This window comes from Musca domestica, unplaced genomic scaffold (assembly GCF_030504385.1).
Source record: "Musca domestica strain aabys unplaced genomic scaffold, Musca_domestica.polishedcontigs.V.1.1 7, whole genome shotgun sequence".
NCBI lineage: Eukaryota > Metazoa > Arthropoda > Insecta > Diptera > Muscidae > Musca > Musca domestica.
The window spans coordinates 11101729-11124830 of record NW_026712383.1 but is presented as its reverse complement, the minus strand read 5'-3'; the positions used below and the strand labels follow the sequence as shown (position 1 = coordinate 11124830).

General features: G+C 32.8%; 1 protein-coding gene across 1 annotated transcript; it reads left to right on the top strand.

Moving 5' to 3' along the window:
- The first annotated feature begins 8945 nt into the window (after positions 1 to 8945).
- On the top strand, positions 8946 to 19238 carry LOC101901374 (transmembrane protein 53). The gene is made up of 5 exons (XM_059130070.1): positions 8946 to 9190; positions 12850 to 13351; positions 16531 to 16894; positions 17692 to 17832; positions 18774 to 19238. The coding sequence occupies exons 2-5, from the start codon at positions 12897 to 12899 to the stop codon at positions 18999 to 19001; spliced, it is 1188 nt and encodes a 395-aa protein (XP_058986053.1). The 5' UTR covers positions 8946 to 9190; positions 12850 to 12896; the 3' UTR covers positions 19002 to 19238.
- The last annotated feature ends 3864 nt before the right edge of the window (positions 19239 to 23102 follow it).

Below are 23102 nucleotides of genomic sequence, written 5' to 3'. Positions count from 1 at the left end.
TTACTTCAGGTGATCATCTAGCTCAGTTGTCAAAACACTTATTGTGAATGGAAACACACTACGAATGATAAACAAACAGTACGGAAAACAAATTTTGACATTTAGTTTGATTGGTGCAACACATTATTATTGTGCCATGAGTACTCCTTAGGAATATGTCTCGACAGTTATACCGGAAATAAGTTTGAAAGTAAACTTGAGTGAGTGTATTGGGGATTTCATCGAATTTTCATGTTGCATGTTGTTTTAGTAACATTCTTACATGCATCAAATCCACTGACAATTTCATTGTATCTGTGTTAACTAATTTCCATTGGATTTCAGATTTCACTTACACAATTGAATTGAGAACTCATCAGTACCGTAACTATAATATGTAAACATGCTGTAGGATATTTTCCTTTCTCGATCCCTTGCATGGTAGAAGAATACAGGTAGATGCATGGTAGAAAAATACAGGTAGATGCATCAACGCTTGGGAGCATTGATATGTCAAAATTATTTTAGTTTCTTTTCAAATGTAAGTGGATTTTTATATGTTTTCTAATACAACGTCGTTTGGAGGTTATTTTGTGTGTTTTTCAACGATTTTTACAAATTTTAATAACTTTTCATTCAACATTTTCAATTCCAAAATTGGTTTGACAGTTCATTGTCCCAGCAGCTGCGTCGATGCGTCTACCTATATTCTTCTACCATGAGGTAGATGCATCAACGCTGGGGAATATTGATATGTCAAAAAATTAAAAATATTTTGACCAAAATATGTAGATTTTTTCACTTTTTTTTCTTATACGAAACACTTCGTGGATTGTTATGATATGCATTTTTGAACAATTTTTACAAAATTCAATAATTTTTCATTCAAAATTTTCAATATCAAAAATCGGTTTGACATTTCACTGTCCCAGCAGTTTTGTCGATGCGTCTACCTGTATACCATGATCTCTTTGCACAATCAATACACAATTCAGAGATACTTTCTATGCAGTGAAATTTGACAAGGTAAATTACAGAAAATGCAAACATGGGAATGCTTATTTAAAATGATTTTACCTCCTTAATTTTACCATGGATAGTTGGAAAATATTGAAATTAAATTTCCCATAAAAGAATGATTTTTAAATTAATTTCTCTCTGAAGATGAGAATATATAAAAGGCTTTTTCGACTGTCTTTAGCCGGCTGGATTCTTCGGGTAAGAAAAAAGGAGTGTGGAACCGAAATCGAACTAAGTCAACCCAAAACTCCTTTGTTCCTCTACGAAGAAACCAGCCAATGACCTAAGGCAATCAAAAAGCCTTTTATCTACTCTCGCCCTAAGACTATTTTAAGAGCATTTTCGAAATGATAATTTTGCTGCACAAAAACATATTTTAAGGTAGGAAAAGGCGGAAAATTGTAAAGAAAAATATTCATAATCTTCCTGTTGATCGCTAATAGTACGTTTACATACAGATCTTTATCCGGACAACGAATCACAATAAATATGACTGTGGATGTCATATGTTCAATTTGTCTAATATGGTTTTTACAACTTTTTAGTAGAAAACAACCCATGCAAATCATGGTAGAAGAATACAGAACATTGATATGTCAACATTTTTTAAAATACATTTCAAGAATAAGCAGATTTGCATATATTTTCCTATACGACGCCAATCGGGGGTTGTTATGAAATGCATTTTTTAACAATTTATACAAATTTGAATAATTTTTCATTCAAAAAGTTTAATTCCACAATTGGTTTGACAGTTGATTGTCCCAGCAGCTGTGTCGATGCGACTACCTGCATTCTTCTACCCTAGTATCAGCTGATATGTCGATTTCGAAGAGTTGCCATCTAGTTTTGACATTAGGTGTATATGATAACCATGGTAGAAGAATATTGGTAGACGCGTCGACACAGCTTCTGGGACAATGAACTGTCAAACCAATTTTGGAATTGAAAATGTTGAATGAAAACTTTTTTAAATTTGTAAAAATTGTTGAAAAACGCGAATTATAATAGCCTTCGAATGACGTAGTATAAGAAAACATATAAAAATCTACTTATATTTGAAAAAAACTTTTGAATTTTATTGACATATCAATGCTCCCAAGCGTTGATGCATCTACCTGTATTCTTCTGCCATGATGATAACCCAATATTTCGTAATATTTTGTGCAAAATATTACAAAATACCCCCAAAAGTATTTACTGGACTTTTGAAAGAGCGAGTAAAGATAGCAATTTTGACAGCTACATTATTGAGACTTTACTATATTTTAATGAAAAGTTTTACTCTGTAAAACTAGTTATTTTCCCATGAAGCCAGCTTTTTTAAATGGACTAAGTCATCGTTCATTTAAAAAAGCGTTTTATTTATTCTCACCTTAACTTTGCATTATAAAAATATTTAATTTAATTAGATCGCAAACATTCTGAGAAACTGCTGCTGAAGCTGCTTTTTCTCTAGATTCATTCAGTAATGCTCTTCGATAACTTTTTGGAAAATTTGCACGCAAGAGAAAAAAAGTTCTCTCAGTAAAGGTTACTATTTTTTACTGTAGAATTTACTTATTTTCTCAAATTGAAATTTATTTGATATATTTAAAATTAAATATATATGGAATTTCATGGGCATATTGTGTAAACGGTGTATAATCCTGATCGAACCACACGCTACACAATAATAATAAAACAAAGACAACAACAAAAAAATGAAATGAACAAGAGACAACAACTAATCCCACATTTTAAATGTAAGCAACTCATAGGCTTTAATACAAAAAAACACATACACTCAAACGTTTTACAAGGACATGAAGAACAAAACAACAAACTGGACCTGATTCTGTTGATTCTAGACAATTCTCCCCACGAAATTTTTCAAAAATTTCATATGAAAATTTTTAAGGCATTTTCACAAAATATATATTTACCTAAACTATTTAAATCCTCCAACTTACACACATACAAAACATATACACATAAATACAGTGTTTGCTTATATAACAATAAGAGCTAATATATAAATAAAAAAATAAATATTAGAAAAGTAATAACAAGTCTCCCCCTCTCCCCCTTAATATAATAAATAAAAAACAATTGTTCATATTATACATACAAAAAACAAAATTGCCCTTTTTGTCAGTGTGAAGCATAAATAAATAAATAATTAAATTTAAATAAGCTAGTTAAAGAATATATAAAAAGAAAAACCATATGTAAAACCACTTTGCTAAAACAAATCCCAAAAAAAAAGACAAAAACTCATTAAGCTTCTATGTAAAACTATTTGGGTTTAAGAAAAAATAAAATTTAAACATTATTTAATTAGAACTTAAAAAAAGAACATTTAAAAAGTTTAAAGGTCGAGTTATAGATCAAATGAGAAGCTATATGTTTACTTTATATAAATAAATTCAAAATCATTCTGTTAGGGTGGAAATACATAAAGCGCATATTTGGCTGGCTTAAGTCATCGGCTGGCTTCTTCGTAAATGAACAAAGGAGTTTTAGGTTGACTTAGTTCGATTTTGGCCTTAGGCTCCTTTGTTCATTTCCGAAGAAGCCAGCCGATGACTTATGCCAGCCAGGTGAGCGCTTTATGTATTTCCAACTTTAGATTAACAAACGTGCTCTCCTTGAATGTCACCATGGTAGAGGAATACAGGTAGATGCATCAACGCCTCGGAGCATTGATATGTCAAAAAAATTTTAATGTTTTTTCAAAGATATGTAGATTTTTATATTTTTTGTTATACAACGTTATTCGGAAGGTATTATAATTTGCGTTTTCAATTTTTTTACAAATTTAAATAATCTTTCATTCAACAATTTAAATTCCAAAATTGGTTTGACAGTTCATTGTTCTGGCAGCTGTGGCGATGTGTCTACCTATATTCTTCTACCACGAATGTCACACAGAGAGTGAGAGTATATCAGTTTATTAATGATGACAGCTGTCTCTTACATATTGCACATAAAATATGATTGTAAGAAGCATGTTATCCATAACTACAATGGTGGCCAAAAAACCATGGTAGAAGAATATAGGTAGACGCATCGACATAGCTGCTGGGACAATGAACTGTCAAACCAATTTTGGAATTGAAAATGTTGAATGAAACATTATTTAAATTTGTAAAAATTGTTGAAAACGCACATTAAAATATCCTCCGATTGATGTCGCATACGAAAAAATATAAACATCTACTTATATTTGAAAAGACATTTAAAATTTTTTGACATATCAATGTTCCCAAGCGTTGGTGCATCTACCTGTATTCTTCTACCATGGCCAAAACTAAAGCAACTAGAATTCGCAAAGACAATAAATGTCCTGTAACTTTAAAAAATAGACAAATCGTAATTTCTTTTTCCAGTTCTAAATAAGGTACTATATTCACTTAAAAAAATTAAAATAAAAATACAAAAATAATTTTGAATGAAAAATAATATATGTAAAACAAAAATGACCCAATTTTTGCTTGGTCAAAACTAAAACAACTTTTTGATTTTTTTTATTTTAAAATAATTAAATTTCGGCTATTACGACCCCCCCAAAGTTGCAGGGCATTTCTTCTCCTAGTAATTTGAAGTGCTTTAGTTTTGGCCACCAGTGTATCTCTGGCATATTCAATCCCTGATAAAGAAGTCATAATATGTATATGAACATACGTAGCTTGTCATAGGGTCGATATCTCGAACTATTAATTTTAGTATTTATTTTTTAACTTTTTTTTTTAAAAAATGTTAAAAGAAGTCACTTATTTTTTAAATTTAAAAATATATATTAAACATTGCTTTAATTTAGATTTAATAAATAAGAATATGGAAAAACAAAAAAAAAAAAACATCATTCAGCAAAAAAAAAAACAAAAAATCAACCAACTACAAAATCATGGTATATATAAACAACAACAAACACTGCTTTTTGTAAAATTTAAGTTTAAATTTAAACAGAGGTAACTTATATAATATAATAATAATAAAAAAACCAACAACAAACAGAAGGTAAAAACCATCAACAACCATTTATTGAAACAAACCCAAACAAAATCATAATAAAAAAATGAGGTAAACACACACAAAATTGTTTAAATACAAAATTTAAAAAACCAATGAAAAACAAACAAAAAAATGAAATAAATTTTACTGAATTCAATAAAAAAAAAACAAATACAAAAAGTAATAATGTTGATATGGAATTAAGTAATTCCAAATAAAAGAAACAAAAAACACAAGAAATATATTCGGTGTTTCATTTAAGAAGGCTGAATGTGGTAAGTACATACTTTTTTTATACACTGATATGCGAAAAATAGTGCCAAAAGTATTATATATTTTTATAATAATATACAATAAAAACTAATTTTTGTTCAACTTTTTTGTCATTTTTATTTAGTTTAAATAAAACCATATTAAATTCAATCGATAGTTTGGTTGTTTCAAACATAAATAAAATAATACGTTTGGAAGTGCGTACATATGGTTTACAAAGACTACAGCAACGAGCTTTTGGAGATACATCCCTACGTTCAAGGTTAATGACAAAGTAATTGGATTTTCCAAAAGGATGAAATAGCTAGGGATCATCCTGCAGGACATATTAGACTTCTGCCATTACCTGGACTATGTTACGTCTTATACCAAACAGTTTAATTATACCTACCAGAGGCTACAAGAAACGCGAGGTGAAGTGTCACCTGCTTATCAACAACCAAGATATCCGGGCCATAGTTAATTCAGGTGCACAAAAAAAATATTTTGGAAGTTTGTTACATTTGCTGATGAAATCTAATTTAAAATGTTTGCGTCGGATGGACCACGTAAGGTATGACGTAGAGCGAAAACGGCCTTGAGCCCTAAACCCACTATTCTAACTGTAACGCACGGTTTGAGGTTGTATGAGTGCTGCTTGTGTAGAAAATTTAGTTTTTATCCAAGGAGTAATGGATAAGAAGATGTATTATTTAAATGTTTTGAAGGACAATTTCAAATGTAGTGCAGAAAAAGTGGGATTGGTCGCAATATTAGAGACATAACATCTCAAGCATACTAAAATAACAGAGGTTGTAAAAACACTTAAATAGTTTAATATTGCTTAGCATTACAATACGGCACAAATTTAATCATAATTATCGTAGTACTCTGCATTGTAAGCGTCATCTCAAAGAAAAATGTTTTAAATTAAATTTAAAAGTGTAGCCATTGAGTATATATGGTATGTTCCAGAACTACAAGAATATAAACATTTTTACTGCTATAACAGACTCCCCCTGATATTAAAAAAAATATATAGTAGATTCTTGAAGACAAACAAATTATAGCCTGGAAATCTCATATGTAAGTTAATGGCAAAAATAAATAAAGAATCTGAGTTTACTGAGGTGTTAACCAGCATATTCAACAATATAATTAGAAGAAGAAAATATTCAGATTCTTTAAAGATCCATGAAGTAACCTAACTCGAAAGGTTCAAACCGTTTGCAGAGATATCAGTGACCGATGAAGTTTTCGGGAAGATTATTTACGGTCAAATATCGTCATACCTTGAAGAGAACAGTAAAGTGCAAACTACTTCTCAAAGTGAAGATACAGGGAGTCACCGTCAAAAGTATCCACTCGAGTTCTTATACCCTCCACCATACTATGGAGGGTATATTAACTTCTTCATTCCGTTTGAAACTCCTCGAAATACTCATGTCAGACCCAACAAAGTATATATGTTCTTGATCAGCGTAAAATTCTAAGCCGATTTAGCCACGTCTGTTGTAATCACGCTATCTTTCGAACGAATTGATATAGAAGGTTAAAATTTTGCACACATGTACCAGCAGTTCGTAAATAGGTCATGTAGGTCCACGTTTTCATATAGACCCAATATAACAGTGCCCCCAATATTCGGTATTATGATGATTTCAGCGACATTATTCATCGGAATTGTTTCAAATTTGGCATTTGAAGTTCATAATGAATACTACAGCTTATGACTGAAAATTGTCTGTGCAGATGCACGTCTTCGTACAGCCCCAAATAACGGTACCCCCTGATATTAGATATTTTGATGATTTTAGCGACATTATTTACCGGAATTGTTTCAAATTTCGCATTTGAAGTTCGTAATGGATACTACAGCCTATGCCAGAAAATTGTCTGTGCAGGTCCACGTGTTATAACTCCCATGGTACCTCCCTATATTCGGTATTTTGATGATTTTAGCTACATTATAAACAGATTTTTTTCAAGTTTCGCTTTCTAATATTGTAATATTAGACAAAAGTTGCCTATGCAGGTTCACGTCCTCGTATAGACCCTAATATACGATTTTAAGAGAATTTTTGACGGATTTTATTTGTTTATTTATTTATTTATTTTGTTTTTTTTTTTTGAAAATTAGTGGAGGGTATTCAAAGTTCTTAAACTGATATCGTGTTATATTATATATAAGTTTGTCATTCCGTTTGTAACACCTCGAAATATACATTTTAGACCCCAAAAAGTATATATATTCTTGATCAGCATAAAATTCTATGCCAATTTAGCGATGTCCGTCAGTGGAAGTCACTCTAGCTTCCGACGGAAATGAAGTAGATTGACAAAATGTTACTCAAATGTATATTATGTCTGCAGGACTTTTGGTATTGAAAATGGACCATGTAGGTCCACGTCTCAGTATAGCCCCCATATAATGGCACCTCCCTATAGTCGGAACTTTTATAGCCCCCATATAATGGCACCTCCCTATAGTCGAAACTTTTAGCGGCATTATTCACCGGAATTGTTTGAAATTTTGTATTTGAAGTTCGTAATGGATACTAAGGCCTATGACAGAAAATTGTCTGTGCAGGTTCACGTCTTCGCATAACCCCCATATAACTGTGCCTCACGATATTCGGTACTTTGACGATTTTAGCGATATTAATTACCACAGTTGTTAGAAATTTGGTATTTGAAGTTCGTAATGGATACTACAGCCTAAGACAGAAAATTGTCTGTGCAGGTTCACGTCTTCGTATAGCCCCCATATAACGACATATCCCGATATTCGGTATTTTGTTGGTTTTAGCGACATTATTCACCGAAATTGTATCAAATTTGGTATTTGAAGTTCGTAATATATAGTACAGCCTTAGTTAGAAAATTATCCGTGCAGGTCCACGTCTTCGTAGAGCCCCAATATAACGGTGAATCACGGTATTCGGTATTTTAATGATTTTAGCGACATTATTCACCGGAATTGTTTCAAATTTGGTATTCGAAGTTCGTAACGAATACTACAGCCTATGACAGAAGATTGTCTATGCAGGTCCACGTCTTCATATAGCCCCCATATAACGGTATTTTGATGATTTTAGCAAGATTATTCACCGATTTTTTCAAGTTTCGCATTTGACTATTGTATTGGCTCATGAAAAAAATTGACTATGTAGGTCCATGTCGTCGTGTAGACCCTAATATAACAGCTACATTCTTCATTTATAAGATTTTAACAGAATTTGTAACGAATTTTATAGCTTTTGAGAATTGCCAAAATCGTTCCAAATAAAGGAGTGTATTCAAAGTTCGGCCCGGCCCGAACTTACACCTTTTTTACTTGTTATTTTTTGCATGATTTTTTTGTTTCTTAATATTAAATACTATTCGAATCTTATATTAATTGTAACAGTATTTTTTCATACATTTTATGGGATATTTTTAAATTCCTGTCGTTTTTAATTCCTGTCAAATCTTTGTTATGACAATTACCGGCATTATGATATGACATATGTTTGCAAAAGGGGAAATTTTATAAATTTGAACTGCGCATGCCTTGAATTCTCTCCAAATCACTTTCACTCTCTTCGTTTATATGCAAAATAAAACTACGGCAAATTGAGAGCAGTCAAAGGATAACGGATTGAAGAGAGCACGAGGCTACCCTGACAACCAGCCATCAAACACATGATTTCCCTTTACTTTTCACACATTCTGGCACAACAGAGCCTTGGTAGGACTGTGCCAAGCACAGCATTTTCGTGAACTCGCAATAGAAAGAAATAGTTTTTTTTTAGTTTTCATTTGTTGTTGTGTTTGTCATTCTAACGGTAACCAGGAAGAAGGTCAAGATATTGTTAGTTAACACCTTTATGGTCGTTGTATACGTCGTTGCTGGTAAATAACAAAAAGGATATTAAAATACTCAATTGCGAAAAATATTGAGGTAAGCTTAGAAAAAAAAAACACAGGTTAATACCGATTATATTAGAAATGAAGACAAAATCGTTAACCTATACTATATGTCGGACATCAAATCCTCAAAGAAAATGTCATATATTTTGCAAAACAAAATTGTCAAAGACATGTCCTTGATGGAAATTTTCCATTCTTTCAGTAGATTTTATACTATATAATATCGAAAGGACCGCATAAACAATTGTCAATAATAATCAATGTGAAAATATATATAAAAATCGTCGATAGATATATGTACATATATATTTCGTCACATATAAGTTTTGTGTGAGTGTGTGTTTCAACATGAAAATATTATATACTATGTATGTGTAGTTGTGTGTAGATGTGTGCACATGTATTACATAAAAAAATGTTAGTCGGTTTCATTAATGGGTTGCACCTTGCAGTTCATTTATAAGATCGTCCGGGAATATAACATAGAAATATATTGGTGATTTAGTGGATTTAAAATGCTCTCGGATAGAAAGAATTTGATTATACAGGGTGAGATAAAAAAAAACTGCAACAAAGTCTAACGCCATAATTTTTAATTTTTTTTAAATTTATTTAATAAAAGCAAAAAATGTCGAAAATAGCCTCAAATTTTAGAATAAGTTTAGATTTGTTCGAATTGTTCGCCTTTGGCACGAATTACGGTCAACGGTCAATGAAATCGTCACACGCTGCCTGAATGTTGCTCTGCGGCATTTTGGCCCATTCCCGGCGAAGCGCTTGCTTGAGCTGATCACACTTTGGTATTTTTTAGTGCCAACCATGCAGTCGAAAACACTCCAGACATAATAGTCCAACGGATTGGTATCGGGAGATTTTGGTGGCCATTGTGAGCTGGAAATGAAGCGAGGTACCCATACTTGGCTGGCTAGCTGGCGCGTGCTGAGTGCAATGTTCCTGAGTCCTGTTGGAATGTCCAAGGTCTGCGGCCAAAATGTTTCCGTGGTCAGGGCTGTGATACACCCTCCAGAATATTTTCGCGATAATATTCGGCATTTATTCTGGTACCACGGTCGATTAATACGAGCGAGGAGCGACCATCGGCTGTTATGGCGGCCCAAACCATCACCAAGCGAAGCACCTCTCTAGTTCTTTTGAGTCTATTTTCTCTTTTTGGAGTTTCAATGGCTTTACCCCGAGCTCATTTTTCAATATTTGCCGAATGGAATATTGCTATATGTTCATTTCGACCACTGCGACGCGGGTTTCGATCAAGTCGCTTCTTTACTTTTCGAAACATTTCTGCTTCCGTCCATTTCCTTGACGTCGGGCAACGCTACCACCAGTATGGTACGAGACACAAAATATTTATTCACATTTAACTGCTGGAGTGCTCTAACGATAGCCACTTTTGGGTTTTCAGCCAAGTCTAAAGAAATCACACTATCATGCTTGAATTCCATCAGGAATAATTTTTTTTCTGGAAAATTCTCACCAAAATGCTTTTGTACGATTGTAAACAATATAATGAGCCTTCATTGAATAATTTTAACAGCTGTCGGGCAAGTGACTTAGAAATGACAGCAGTCTGAAGTTGGTTGCATTTTTTTTCATCTGACCCTGTACTATGTTTCGCCACCGGAGCTAGAATCCATTGCGAACTACAAATACCAATTTTTAGACAAATCCGTGGAAAAATGTGGTAAAAATCATCAAAATACCGAATATCGGGGCACCTATATTTGAACCTATATATACTATGTTCCGCCACCGGAGCTAGAGCTCATTATGACCTACAAAAATTAATTTTTAAGACAAATTCATAAAAAGTATTGCGAAAATCATCAAAATACGGAATATTGGGCGGTACCGTTATATAACGTGGACCGATATATCTCATTTTCAATATCAACCATCCTAGACACAATACAAATTGTTTTGCCTAATTTTGAAGCTCTACGTCAAATAATGTGGGCTGTATCGACTTAGAATTTTATGGGGTTTACGACGAATATTTAAGGGTGGAAATACATAAAGCGCATATTTGGCTGGCTTAAGTCATTGGCTGGCTTCTTCGTAGATGAACAAAGGAGTATTAGGTTGACTTAGTTCGATGTTGGCCCTAGGCTCCTTTATTCATTTCCGAAGAAGCCAGCCAGATAAGCGATTTATGTATTCCCAGTTTAAGGATGTTACAAACGGAATGACAAAATTAATATACCCTCCTTTTAAAGGTGAGAGTATAAAAAGTAAAGGTACATTTAGATTTACGAAATCCAGTGAATCTGAAATGTCAATCTCATAGCGTATACGTCAAATAATATCTGAATATGATTTACGTGACGTATACCTTGGTAGAAGAATACAGGTAAGCGCACCGACACAGCTGCTGAGACAATTGACTGTCAAACAAATTTTGAAATTGCATCTACCCATATTCTTTTACCATGACGTATACACTATGAAAATGAAATGGAGAGAATTTGTTGTCTAAACATGCTCAAAGCTTTCTAAAATGAAGGATATTTACAATCATGGTAGAAGAATTTAGGGAGACGCATCGGCACAGCTGCTGGGACAATGAAGTGTCAAAACAAATTTGGAATTGAAATTTTTTAAAGAAAAACTGTTTAAATTTGTAAAAGTTGTTAAAAAATGCATATCATAACAACCTCCGATTGGTGATACAAATCTGCTCATTATTGAAAAATCATTTAAGAAAAATTAGATAAATCAATATTCCCAAGCATTGATGCATATAGCTGCATTCTTCTATAATGAAGTATATGCTATGGAAATGACATCTGAAAGCAAGCTTTTTAAAATGATGGGTATTTACAATCCTGGTAGAATAATACAGGTATCCACATCGACACAGCTGCTGGGACAATAAGGTGCCAAACTAATTTTGGAATTTAAATTTTTGAATGAAAATCTATTTAAATTTATAATTTTTGAAATAAAAACAACCTCCTATTATAAGAAAACATTTACAAATCTGCTTATTTGTCTTTATACTTCTACTATGCTTACAATTAAATGGTCTTAAATACAACTCTGGCTTTCAGACATATTGAACGGCCAGAAAACATATAGGCTTTTTATTTCAATCCGTCAAATTTTGTCAAATTGTTCATATGTAGCAGTTGCACGAAAACATATGCAAATATGTGATAGCAAAAAATATGAGTCATATGTTAAATGAAAATACATGTGTATAATAAAATTTACATCAGATATGTAAATCCCATTCCGTCTCATAATGCTTTAGGCAATAAATCCTGATAAAAGGCACAATTCTGAAAATTTGTTATATCTAACCGCACTATAGGTTTTACTCTATCATTTTGTCTTGCATTTGCCCCATGGTAAAATTGAGAATGTAAAGTCATTTCAAATAAGCATACCCATCTCTGCATTTTCTGTAATTTAACTTGTCAAATTTCACTGCATAGAAAACAGGTTCCCATCTGTGATTTATGTATGTATAATGAATTAATAAATATACATTTTGACAATGAGATGTTGTCAAATGAATAATTTTGAAAAAAAAAATTGTAGACATGTGAATGCATGGCTTTACCTTCTTTTTTTACCATATATTTACCTAAAGATTCTAAGAATAAATTCATGAAATATTTTTTTTTATTTTTAAATCCATAATTATCCGCTAATTAATTGTCATCTTTTCAGATTATATCCAAAATAGCAAAGCCTTCAATTAAAAAATTGACATCGAAATGACCGATACAAAAATGTTTGGTTTGGCAACAACTGCAACAACTAATACTACCACAACAACCACTTCATCGGTTAAATCGGAAAATATCAATCAGTATGGCCACTCCGGTGGAAGACGTTTTCTCGAATCAGCAGCACCAACGGGACGGAAGCCGGCAACAAAAAGTTTGACGACGACAACTGCACCCACACAACAACAACAGCAGCAACACAACCAACAGCAATTATTACAGAATATTGTAAAACCCAATGATACCCTCGAGTATATAATCAAATTTCCGACGCCTCAATATCGTAACGAGCAAAATAATGGATTTGAACAGACCGCGGGAGAGGCCGATGACTTTGTTTTTGTATATAATGATACACATGTGCCGATTGTAATGCTTTTAGGCTGGGCTGGTTGTCAGGATCGTTACCTAATGAAATATTCGAAAATATATGAAGATCGAGGGTATGTATGAAATGATTCATGATATTTTAATACAATGGTGCAATAATAATAAGGTATTACGCCAGATTTTTAATATCAGGCAAAATGTCAAAATTTGTTTACGTTTTATTTGTTTATCTTTCATACTGTGATGCCAATCACAATAAGATGTTGGCAACTCTTCTATATGATCAGCTGCAACAAAGCATGGCGCCATGGTAGAAGAATACAGGTAGTCGCATCGACACAGCTGCTGCGACAATGAAATGTCAAAACGATTTTGGAATTGAAAATCTTGAATGAAAAATCATTGACATTTGCAGAAACTGTTGAAAAATACATAACATTGCAACCTGTGATTTGCGTCGTATAAGAAAACATATAAAAATCTACTTGTTTTTGACAAAACGTTTTAAAAATTGTAACATATCAATGTTCCCAATCGTTGATGCATCTACCTATATTCTTCTACCATGCATGGCGCAATAAATAGATGTTCATATAAATTCAATTTCATGTCATAATTTATTGTCAAAATTTGAAACACTCTTCTTGCAGGTTCTGTAACAGAACATTGTTTTTTTGATATCATAAGGAAAATTGGTTATCGTAGTAAAAACTTTTACATTCTTGTAGTTCTGGAACAGACCATATGTTGGCGATTTGTTTATCTTATGTTCTGTGATTGCAATCAAGGTAGAAGAATACAGTTAGACACATTGACGCACCTAAACAAACCTGTTTTGTATGCAGTGAAATTTGAAAAGTTCAATTACAGAAAATGCAAAGATGGATATGCTTATTTGAATTATGGTACAATGAATTTTAAATTAGCATTCCCAGCTCTGCATTTTCTGTAATTTACCTTGTCAAATTTCAATGCAAAAAAGTCAAACGCCATAATTTTTACATTTTTTGTTTAATTTTATTGAATGAAAACCATACATATCGGAAATATAATCAAATTTTAGGATAAGTTTAGATTTGTTCGAATTGGTCACCTCTGGCACGAATTATGGCCTTCAAACGGCCAATGAAACCGTCATACGTTGCCCGAGCGTAGTTCTTCGATTTTTTTGCCCATTCCCGGCGAAGCGCTTGCTTGAGGTGATCGACACTTTGGTATTTTTTAGTGCATACCTTGCTTTCCAAAATACCCCAGACACAATAGTCCAACGGATTTGTATCCGTGGCCATTGTACGCTGGAAATGAAGCGAGGAACCTCATTTTCTAACCATTCTTGGGTGGCGCGTGCTGAGTCCTGTTGGAATGCCCAAGGTCTGCGACCAAAATGTTTGCGTACACCCTCCACAATATGTTCGCGATAATATTCGGCATTTATTCTGATGCCACGGTCGATTTATACGAGCGGAGAGCGACCATCGGCTGTTTTGGCGGCCCACACCATCCCCATGGCTGGCGCTTGAGTTCTGGTGGCCAACCGAAGGTGCACATTTTTTGCTGACCTCTTTGGCAAGTTTACAAACTGCTAGACAATGAATGTATTCTCAGCGGAGAAAACCAAATTCGGCAGTTCACCACTTTCAACCAAGCGAAGCAACTCTTTAGCACTTTTGAGTCTATTTTCTTTCTGTTGCGGTGTAAGTTCTTGCACTTTTTGGAATTTCGTTGGCTTTACCTCGAGCTCATTTTTCAATATTTGCTGAATGGAGTATTGCAATATGTTCAGCTCCCGAACCATTTTTCGGCCACTACGACGTGGGTTTCGATCAAGTCGCTTCTTTACATTTCGAACCATTTCTGCTAATGCGGCTTTTTTCTTCCGTCCACTTCCTTGACGTCGGGCTACGCTGCCAGTATCACGGTGACGAGCGATGGTACGAGACACAAAAGATTTATTCACATTTAAATGCTGAAGTGCTCTAACGGTAGCCACTTGTGGTTTTCCAGCCAAATATAAAGAAATCACACTATCACGCTTGAATTCCATTACGAATAACTTTTTTTCTGGAAAATTCTTAACTGAAATGCTTTTGTAGGCTTTTAATCGATATAATGAGCTTTCACTGGAATAATTTCAACAGCTGTCGGACGAGTATCTTAGAAATGACAGCAGTCTGAAGTTGGTTGCTTTTTTTTTATTTCACCCTGTATATACATAAATCATTGAAGGAAACCAGTCGAACTTGCAAAGTTAGATTAAGAAAGTGCAGATTTGGATATGCTTATTTGAAATGACTTTACCCTCTTAATTCTACCATGGCAGAACATGTTAACCATTTTTGACGTTGCAACCAAGTTATATGGAAAAACTATCAATATTTGGAAAATAACAACAGACAAGGATCAACTGCGAAATAAGGGGAAAAAGATAAAATTTCATATTTTTCATTCATGATTTTACGATTGTTTATTCAATAGTCTCACAGACACATTTTGTGATTTTGACTATTAATACATGAGCTACAACAAAGTAGTCGTAATGGCAAATAAAGGTAGCCGCATCAACACAGCTGCTGGTACAATTCTTTTTTGTCCCCTCATTGTCAAATTTATGTTTTCTAGTTCTTCCTTAAATATGGCCGTACGCTGACAAGAGTTTTTCATTAATTCCAGAGCAAATATTTTGTTATTTTCACACCTTTGAGAGTGTATAATTGTCAAGTAAGAATATTATCTTAAACAGAAGACTAAAATATAAGTCTGGTAAGTCAAGTAAGACTTAATTATGGAAGATTTTGGCAACATTTTTCAGCTGGTAATTCTGCGGATTTGATCCTTAAAGGGGGACCTAAAGTAAAACCTTATTTGAGGCCTACACAATAACTAACATCACCGAAAACGTTTCCTTAAGATGAAGATTTGGAAATATTTATATGTTTAAGTCCAAGAAAGATAAATAAACTTAGTATTCCTAAGATATATGGAATGTAAAATTGTTTTTACGTACCAAAAAAACACCGAAAATAAAAGAATATTTATTATTTTTGTAAAATCTGCCACTCGTCATACGAAAATATTTTAGATATAAAAAAAGATTTTACTTGAAAAATGACAAGGTCGAGTTGGCCAGATAAGGGTTGCCATATTCAATTTAGCAAATGAGTTTACATTTATTGTTTTGCCATGGACTAAACCATGTTAAGTGTGAACTGTGATATTTTCCTACTCGGTTTTCATATTATTATTACTATTATTATTATTTGTTTTTATCATTAATATTATTATATATTTCCAGGTTAATAACGGTCCGCTATACAGCACCAGTTGACACCCTATTTTGGAAACGTCGCGAAATGTTGCCCATTGGCGAGAAAATCCTTAAACTAATCTATGATATGAATTTCGATTCTCATCCCGTTATATTTCATATATTCTCAAATGGTGGTGCCTATTTGTATCAACACATATCATTGGCCATACGCAAACATAAGACACCGTTACAGGTGCGTGGCATGATTTTAGACTCTGCTCCTGGCGAAAGGCGAATGCTGGGCTTGTATCGTGCCGTCACTGCTATTTATGGTAAAGAGCGCAAGAAGTGTCATTGCGTTACTGCAATTATAATAACCTTAACACTGGGCATAATGTGGTTTTTCGAGGTGAGTACAAACGTTTGTATTTATATTAATGATATGTTTTGTATATTTGATATATTTTAGTACGGTAATGTGCACTTTCATGATTAATTTGATGTAAAATGTATAAAAAGACGTATTGAAAATGAAAGTCAGCTGATATTTGTTTACATAAGAAAAGTACATAGCTTTTTTTTTTGATCACAGGGAGCCCTATTTTCATCACGAAAATATAATTTAATTAAAATTTCCATTTGTTTGTTGCATAGTAGAATCAAGAAGGTTACGTCTTGCAACATATGTTTACAATTTTTTTCAAAATTGTTCGTTTGACAACAACTCATTGTCAAAATATGTATTTATAAATCCATTGTAAATACACAAATCAGATATGGTAACCTAGTTTTTATGCAGTGAAATTTGGCAAGATGAATTACAGAAAATGCAGAGATGGGTATGCTTATTTGAAATGACTTTACCTTTCTTATTTTACCGCCGTGTTGTGTGAAAGTATAAATTCAAAATTCGTTCAAAATTTTTATTTTTTATAAAATACAATGTAATTATTTAATATAGCAAAAATTATGTAAAATGGCAATTTTGACTTATACACGCAAATACACATGGATAATGAAAGTGACAGAACATATGTAAAACCCATTCCGTTTTATAATGCTTTTATCTTTCCTAAAATAAACGGTGGTAGCTGAATCAATATATTTTTAATTCCATTTTTTCATTTTCTTTATGCCTTTATCTTCTCTAAAACAACAGGGGTTGGTCGAGTTAAGATGTTTTTAATTCCATTTTTTTTCTTTTAGGAAACATATTTTGCATTTAAGAGCCTTTTCCGTAAAACCGAGCCAATTCAAACAAATCCTTTCAATGATTTAAAAAATGAACCAAATGAATATCCTCAGCTGTTTTTATACTCCAAAGGCGATGTTGTTATACCCCATACGGTAAGTATGCCATTGCGAACAAAAAATTATTTAAATTTGTAAAAATTGTTGAAAAATGCACATCATAACAACTATTGAATGGTGTCGTATACGAAAACTTTTAAAAAACCAATTTTTTTTTTAAAAAAAATGACATATCAATTCGCAAAACGAGTAATGTAGGTGTCGAAGTACATTAGCCAATCTTTTTTTTTTTTTTAATTTTACAAAATGTATGCACACTTGTCTTGCGTAAATAGTTATAAAATAATTTGAAGACTATTTAAAAATAATAGATGAGTTCTAATATTGAAAAGGTTCGCCATTACGTAGATGAACAAAGGAGTTTTAGGTTTACTTAGTTCGATGTACGCCCTATGCTAATTTGTTCTTTTCCGATGAAGCCAGTCGAAGACTTAAGTCAGCTAAAAAAGCATTTTATGTATTCTCGCCGTAGTTTATTCGACTAGAACCTCGCCAGAAAGCATAAAGCTTTTTATAAGGGTGAAATATGACAGTTCACAGAATTAAGGTGAGAATACATAAAAAAAAGTAAGAAACGATTTATGTATTTCACCTTTATACTCTTTTTTAAGGTTAAAATATAAATATTTTTTGGGTTTATTGCACAAAATGTTTGGCAGCAAGGGAATAGTAAGACGCGACCTTAGAGAAGATTAAAATGAGTGTGCTTAATCTGGTTGAAAAATTCAGATAAAGCAAATAAATCTTGATAATGAGGGTTTTTACACAAACAAACGGTAATATGAACATGCTATTTTAATTTACCTTATTTTTTCCCATGGTAGAAGAATACAGGTAGATGTATCAACGCTTGGGAACATTGATATGTCTAAAATTGTTAAATATTTCTTCAATCGGAAATTGTTATGACATACATTTTTTAACAAGTTTTACAAACATTAACCAATTTAAACTTTTCTTCCTTTTTTATATTCTAGGATATAGAAAACTTCATTTCTTATCGAAGGCAACAAGGCGTGGATGTGAGCTCTGTCTGTTTTGAGGATGCTGAACATGTGAAAATCTATACCAAATATCCAACACAGTACATACAATGCGTTTGTAGTTTCATCAACAATTGTCTAGCGACACCATTCAAACCGCCAATGGAAACCTTCAATAGCGCCTCAACAACTCCTTCGTCGACTTCAATGAAATATGAATAAAATTTTAAAACAACATGCCTACAAGTGTGGTGATAAATTTACATAGTATCCTATTTGAAAAAAGGTTTGAGCGTTTTTTCAATTTTAATTAAACAAAACAAAAAAGAAAAGACAGTCGAAAAAGAGTTTCTTTTATTTCCTTTGAGCTAAAATAAACCAAGCAAAAAATGTAAATCACAAAAAATTATTATTTTCCTAACTAAGGATTGTTGAGAAATAAAAAGTATAAATGGAGAATTGTTCTGTGAATCTTTTGATATTCTCTGATAGTAATTTGCAGAGCTTAGCCTAACTAATCTGAAGGTGAGAATACATAAAGCGCTTATTCAACTGGTTTAAGTCATCGGCTGGCTTCTTCGGATATGAACAAATGAGCCTAGGGTTGAAATCGAACTAAGTCAACCTAAAACCCCTTTGTTCCTCTACGGCTTGATGACTTAAGCCAGTCAAAAAACCCTTTTATGTATTCTCCCCCTTACACACAAATTTGTGTTTATTATACAAAGTAGAATAAGTTTTAGAAAGGATACCTACCTGTATGGATTGTATTGTATATTGTATAAACATTAACTTTTCAACATCAATTGTCTTCATAATATTTTCTCCATTTTCGAATATTTTTGTTTGTTTTTTTTTTCTTTTTTTTTTGCCGTGTATAAATTCATAAACAACCATCAGCTGAACGGCACTTAAGGTGGGAATACATAAAGCGCTTATCTGACTCGCTTCTTTGGAAATGAACAAAGGAGCCTAGGGAGAAAATCGAACTAAGTCAACCTAAAACTCCTTTGTTCATCTACGAAAAAGCCAGCCGGCTAGCTTCTTCGTACATGAACAAAGGAGTTTTAGGTTGACTTAGTTCGATTTTCTCCCTAGGCTCCAAGGTAGAAGAACACAGGTAGATGCATCAACGCTTGGGCATATTGACATGTCAAAATTTTTAAAATGCTTTTCAAAAATACGTCGAGTTTTAATAGTTTTCTAATAAGACGCCAAGCGGAGGCTGTTATGATATGCATTTTTCAACAATTTTAACGAATTTTAATAATTTTTTATTCAAAATTTTCAATTTTAAAATTGATTTGACGGTTCATTGTCCCAGCCGCTGTGTGTTAGGCTCCTTTGTTCATTTCCGAAGAATCCAGCCAATTAAGCGCTTTATGTATTCCCACATTAAGGGTGAATCCATGGTAATAGAATACAGGTAGATGCATCAACGCTTGGAAACATTGATATGTCAAAAGGAGCTTTAGGTTGACTTAGTTCAATTTTGGCCGATAATTTATACTTGTTAACACTCCCTTGTTCTTTTACGAGAAGCCAGTCGATGACTTAAGCAAGTCCAAAAGCCTTTTATGTACCCTCACCTTAAAAAGCTTTTTATGTATTCTTACCTTTAAATGTATTTCAGACGAAATGTGTTTCATAGACCGTAGTCCATGTTCATCGCATGGTATATGGAGGAGGTAAAACAGCTTCGTAAAACTACTGAAAGCTGGGAATACATAAAGCGCATATTTGGCTGGCTTAAGTCATCGGCTGGCTTCTTCGTAAATGAACAAAGGAGTTTTAGGTTGACCTAGTTCGATTTTAGCCCTAGGCTCCTTTGTTCATTTCCGAAGAAGCCAGCCGATGACTTGAGCCTGCCAAATATGCGCTTTATGTATTTCCAGCTTAAGGCTATGCCGACGTTCTGTATTACACCAGTATTACACCGAATTAGATGCAACAGCTTTTTCTAATTTATTTAATATTTTTCCTCACTTTTAACGTTGCAAAATATAAATTAAATGCCTGGATTCTGATTAAAAAATAGTATCTTTAACAAGCGTCCTGCGTTTCTTGCAATCGCTGATTTTGAAAATTGTTTGTTTGGCAGAAGTCAGGCACACTCTGGAAAAAATTATAATCAGCTGATAGTTCTACCCATGGCTCAATAACAGAAGGTAGAATAAATCTACCTACTTAATACAATTTTTTTTCTCTTGGTACCCCTATTCTTTGTGTGTATTATTTTAAACAAAGAAGAAAGAAATTAAATTATTTTAAAATTAAATGAAACAGAAATATATAATTTCCACGTTAATGTCCGACAAAATGTACAACTATGGGTAAAAAAATATTGTTTTTCTATCCTGGACTCAATTTTGTGGAATAACCCCAATTTTCCATTTATGTTAAGTGGTTTTGAACCAAAAATAAAAATTTTATGAAAATAAACTTAATAATAAATACCTAAATAAATAAATTCCTATTTGACACGTTAAGACTCCAGTACAGTACAATGCATTTTCCTAGTTCCTTTGAAATTGAGCAACCTTTCTTACGTGGTACAATAAGAAATTAGAACAGCTTCGTAAAACTACTGAAATACAGCCCTGAGTCTTTGCCCGCTTCCTGTCAATTTTGCATCAAATTCGCAACAAGTTGTTTTCAATATTCAATATTTTCGCTCGTTTTTAAAATCAGTTAAAGAGCGGGACAAATGACTAAAATGCCCGGATTTTCTATCAAAAATATGATCTGAACAGTTATATCTTTCAATTCAGCTGGTAGGTAGCCTTTCTTATTGAGCCATGCCATGCCATTAATTTTTATTGTACCATGGCTCTTCGGAAAAATATACTTTAATCAAAAGTTTATTTATTTGTTGTGTGAAAAAAGTAAAAGGAATTTGCGGCAAAAATTCATTCATAAAATATAAAATAAAAAATTGTTACAAAAAATACAATACAATAACAATTGTGAGCTCACCAGTCAAAATCATTTGTTTTATTTTTGTAGCGTTCTTTCCAGAGACCACATTCAATATATTAAAAGAGATAAGAAAATATTAAACAGCATGGTAGTAGAATACAAGTAGATGCATCAACGCTTGGGAACAATTATATATCAAAATATATTATATGTCAGATTATAATACAAGTTTTTCAACAGATTTTACAAATTTAAATAATTTTTCATTCAACATTTTCTATTCCAAATTTGTTTCATTGTCCCAGCAGTTGTGTCGATGCGTCTATCTATATTCTTCTACCATAATTAAACAGCAACTAAATCGATTTATACCGATGACTGGTCTTCGGGTATTTAAATCTACGTTATAGATAGTGAAAAATTAATATAGTATGCACCATGGTATGGGCTTAAGTTGAGTTTGGGGGCTATGGTTGGATTGACCTGAAATTTTTACCGCAGGTAGGTATTTGTAACCTGATTACGGCAATGTAATTTTTTTGTGGGGGAAATACCCGGTTATTCGACCCAAAAGTTCGGATACAACATCCGGTTTATATCCGGTTCTACGTAACCGATATCAATAAAATGGTTATCATAAGCTTATGAAAATACCTATCCAATAAGTGGTCATATGACGGGGTTACTGGAAATTTAGGAAAATTTGCATTTTTGTATGAGTACTTTTTGAAAAACCCAAAAAAAAAATCGAAAATGGACCCATTATAGGGTCTTAAAATCTATACACTATATTATAGCTAATGGTGTCATATGTGTTGATATCTTTTGTAGTTCCGAAGATATTGACTTTTAAAGTCGTTACTTATGAAAGCAGTTTGAGTGAAGCCAAGTTTTGTGTCGGGTTTAACGTTCTTGTTCATCTGCTTTGTTTTTAATTCGTTGTTGAGTAAAAACTACTTTTAATTTAACGGTATTTTTTACGAAATTGAATAGAAAGGGAATCAAGGTATAAAGAATTTCTACGAATGTGGGTGGAAAGGGAATGCCTAAAAAGTACCGTTAAAAAAGAGTTAGTTTTTAATTAAATTGTGCTTTACGATGGAACAAGTCGAATTATTTGAAATTTACGAAATTTTTAATTTTCAACGCACTGGATTTTTGCCGGAAGGTGCCCTTCGCCAACTGCAAAAGTGGGGATTAATTCCTAATGTTGGTGCATTAAAATGCAATAGGGGACATTGCATGGAGTTGTGTCGTTATGGTGATTGTTGTGATGGGTGGATTTGGAGGTTAGTAAATCATATTTCATATATTTTATGTGTCTAATTATATTTATTTTGAGGTGTCAAAAGAAGCTTCGGGCCATCGACCAGGGAGATGTAATCTAAAACGTTCCTTACGAAT

What these genes read in the sequence shown, in the direction of transcription:
- LOC101901374 (XM_059130070.1), top strand. Translation starts at nt 12,897, where the DNA reads ATGACCGATACAAAAATGTTTGGTTTGGCAACAACTGCAACAACTAAT. An exon ending in AAAATATATGAAGATCGAGG is followed by an intron (nt 13,352 to 16,530) that starts GTATGTATGAAA and finishes ATATATTTCCAG; the next exon opens with GTTAATAACGGTCCGCTATA. An exon ending in ATGTTGTTATACCCCATACG is followed by an intron (nt 17,833 to 18,773) that starts GTAAGTATGCCA and finishes TTTATATTCTAG; the next exon opens with GATATAGAAAACTTCATTTC.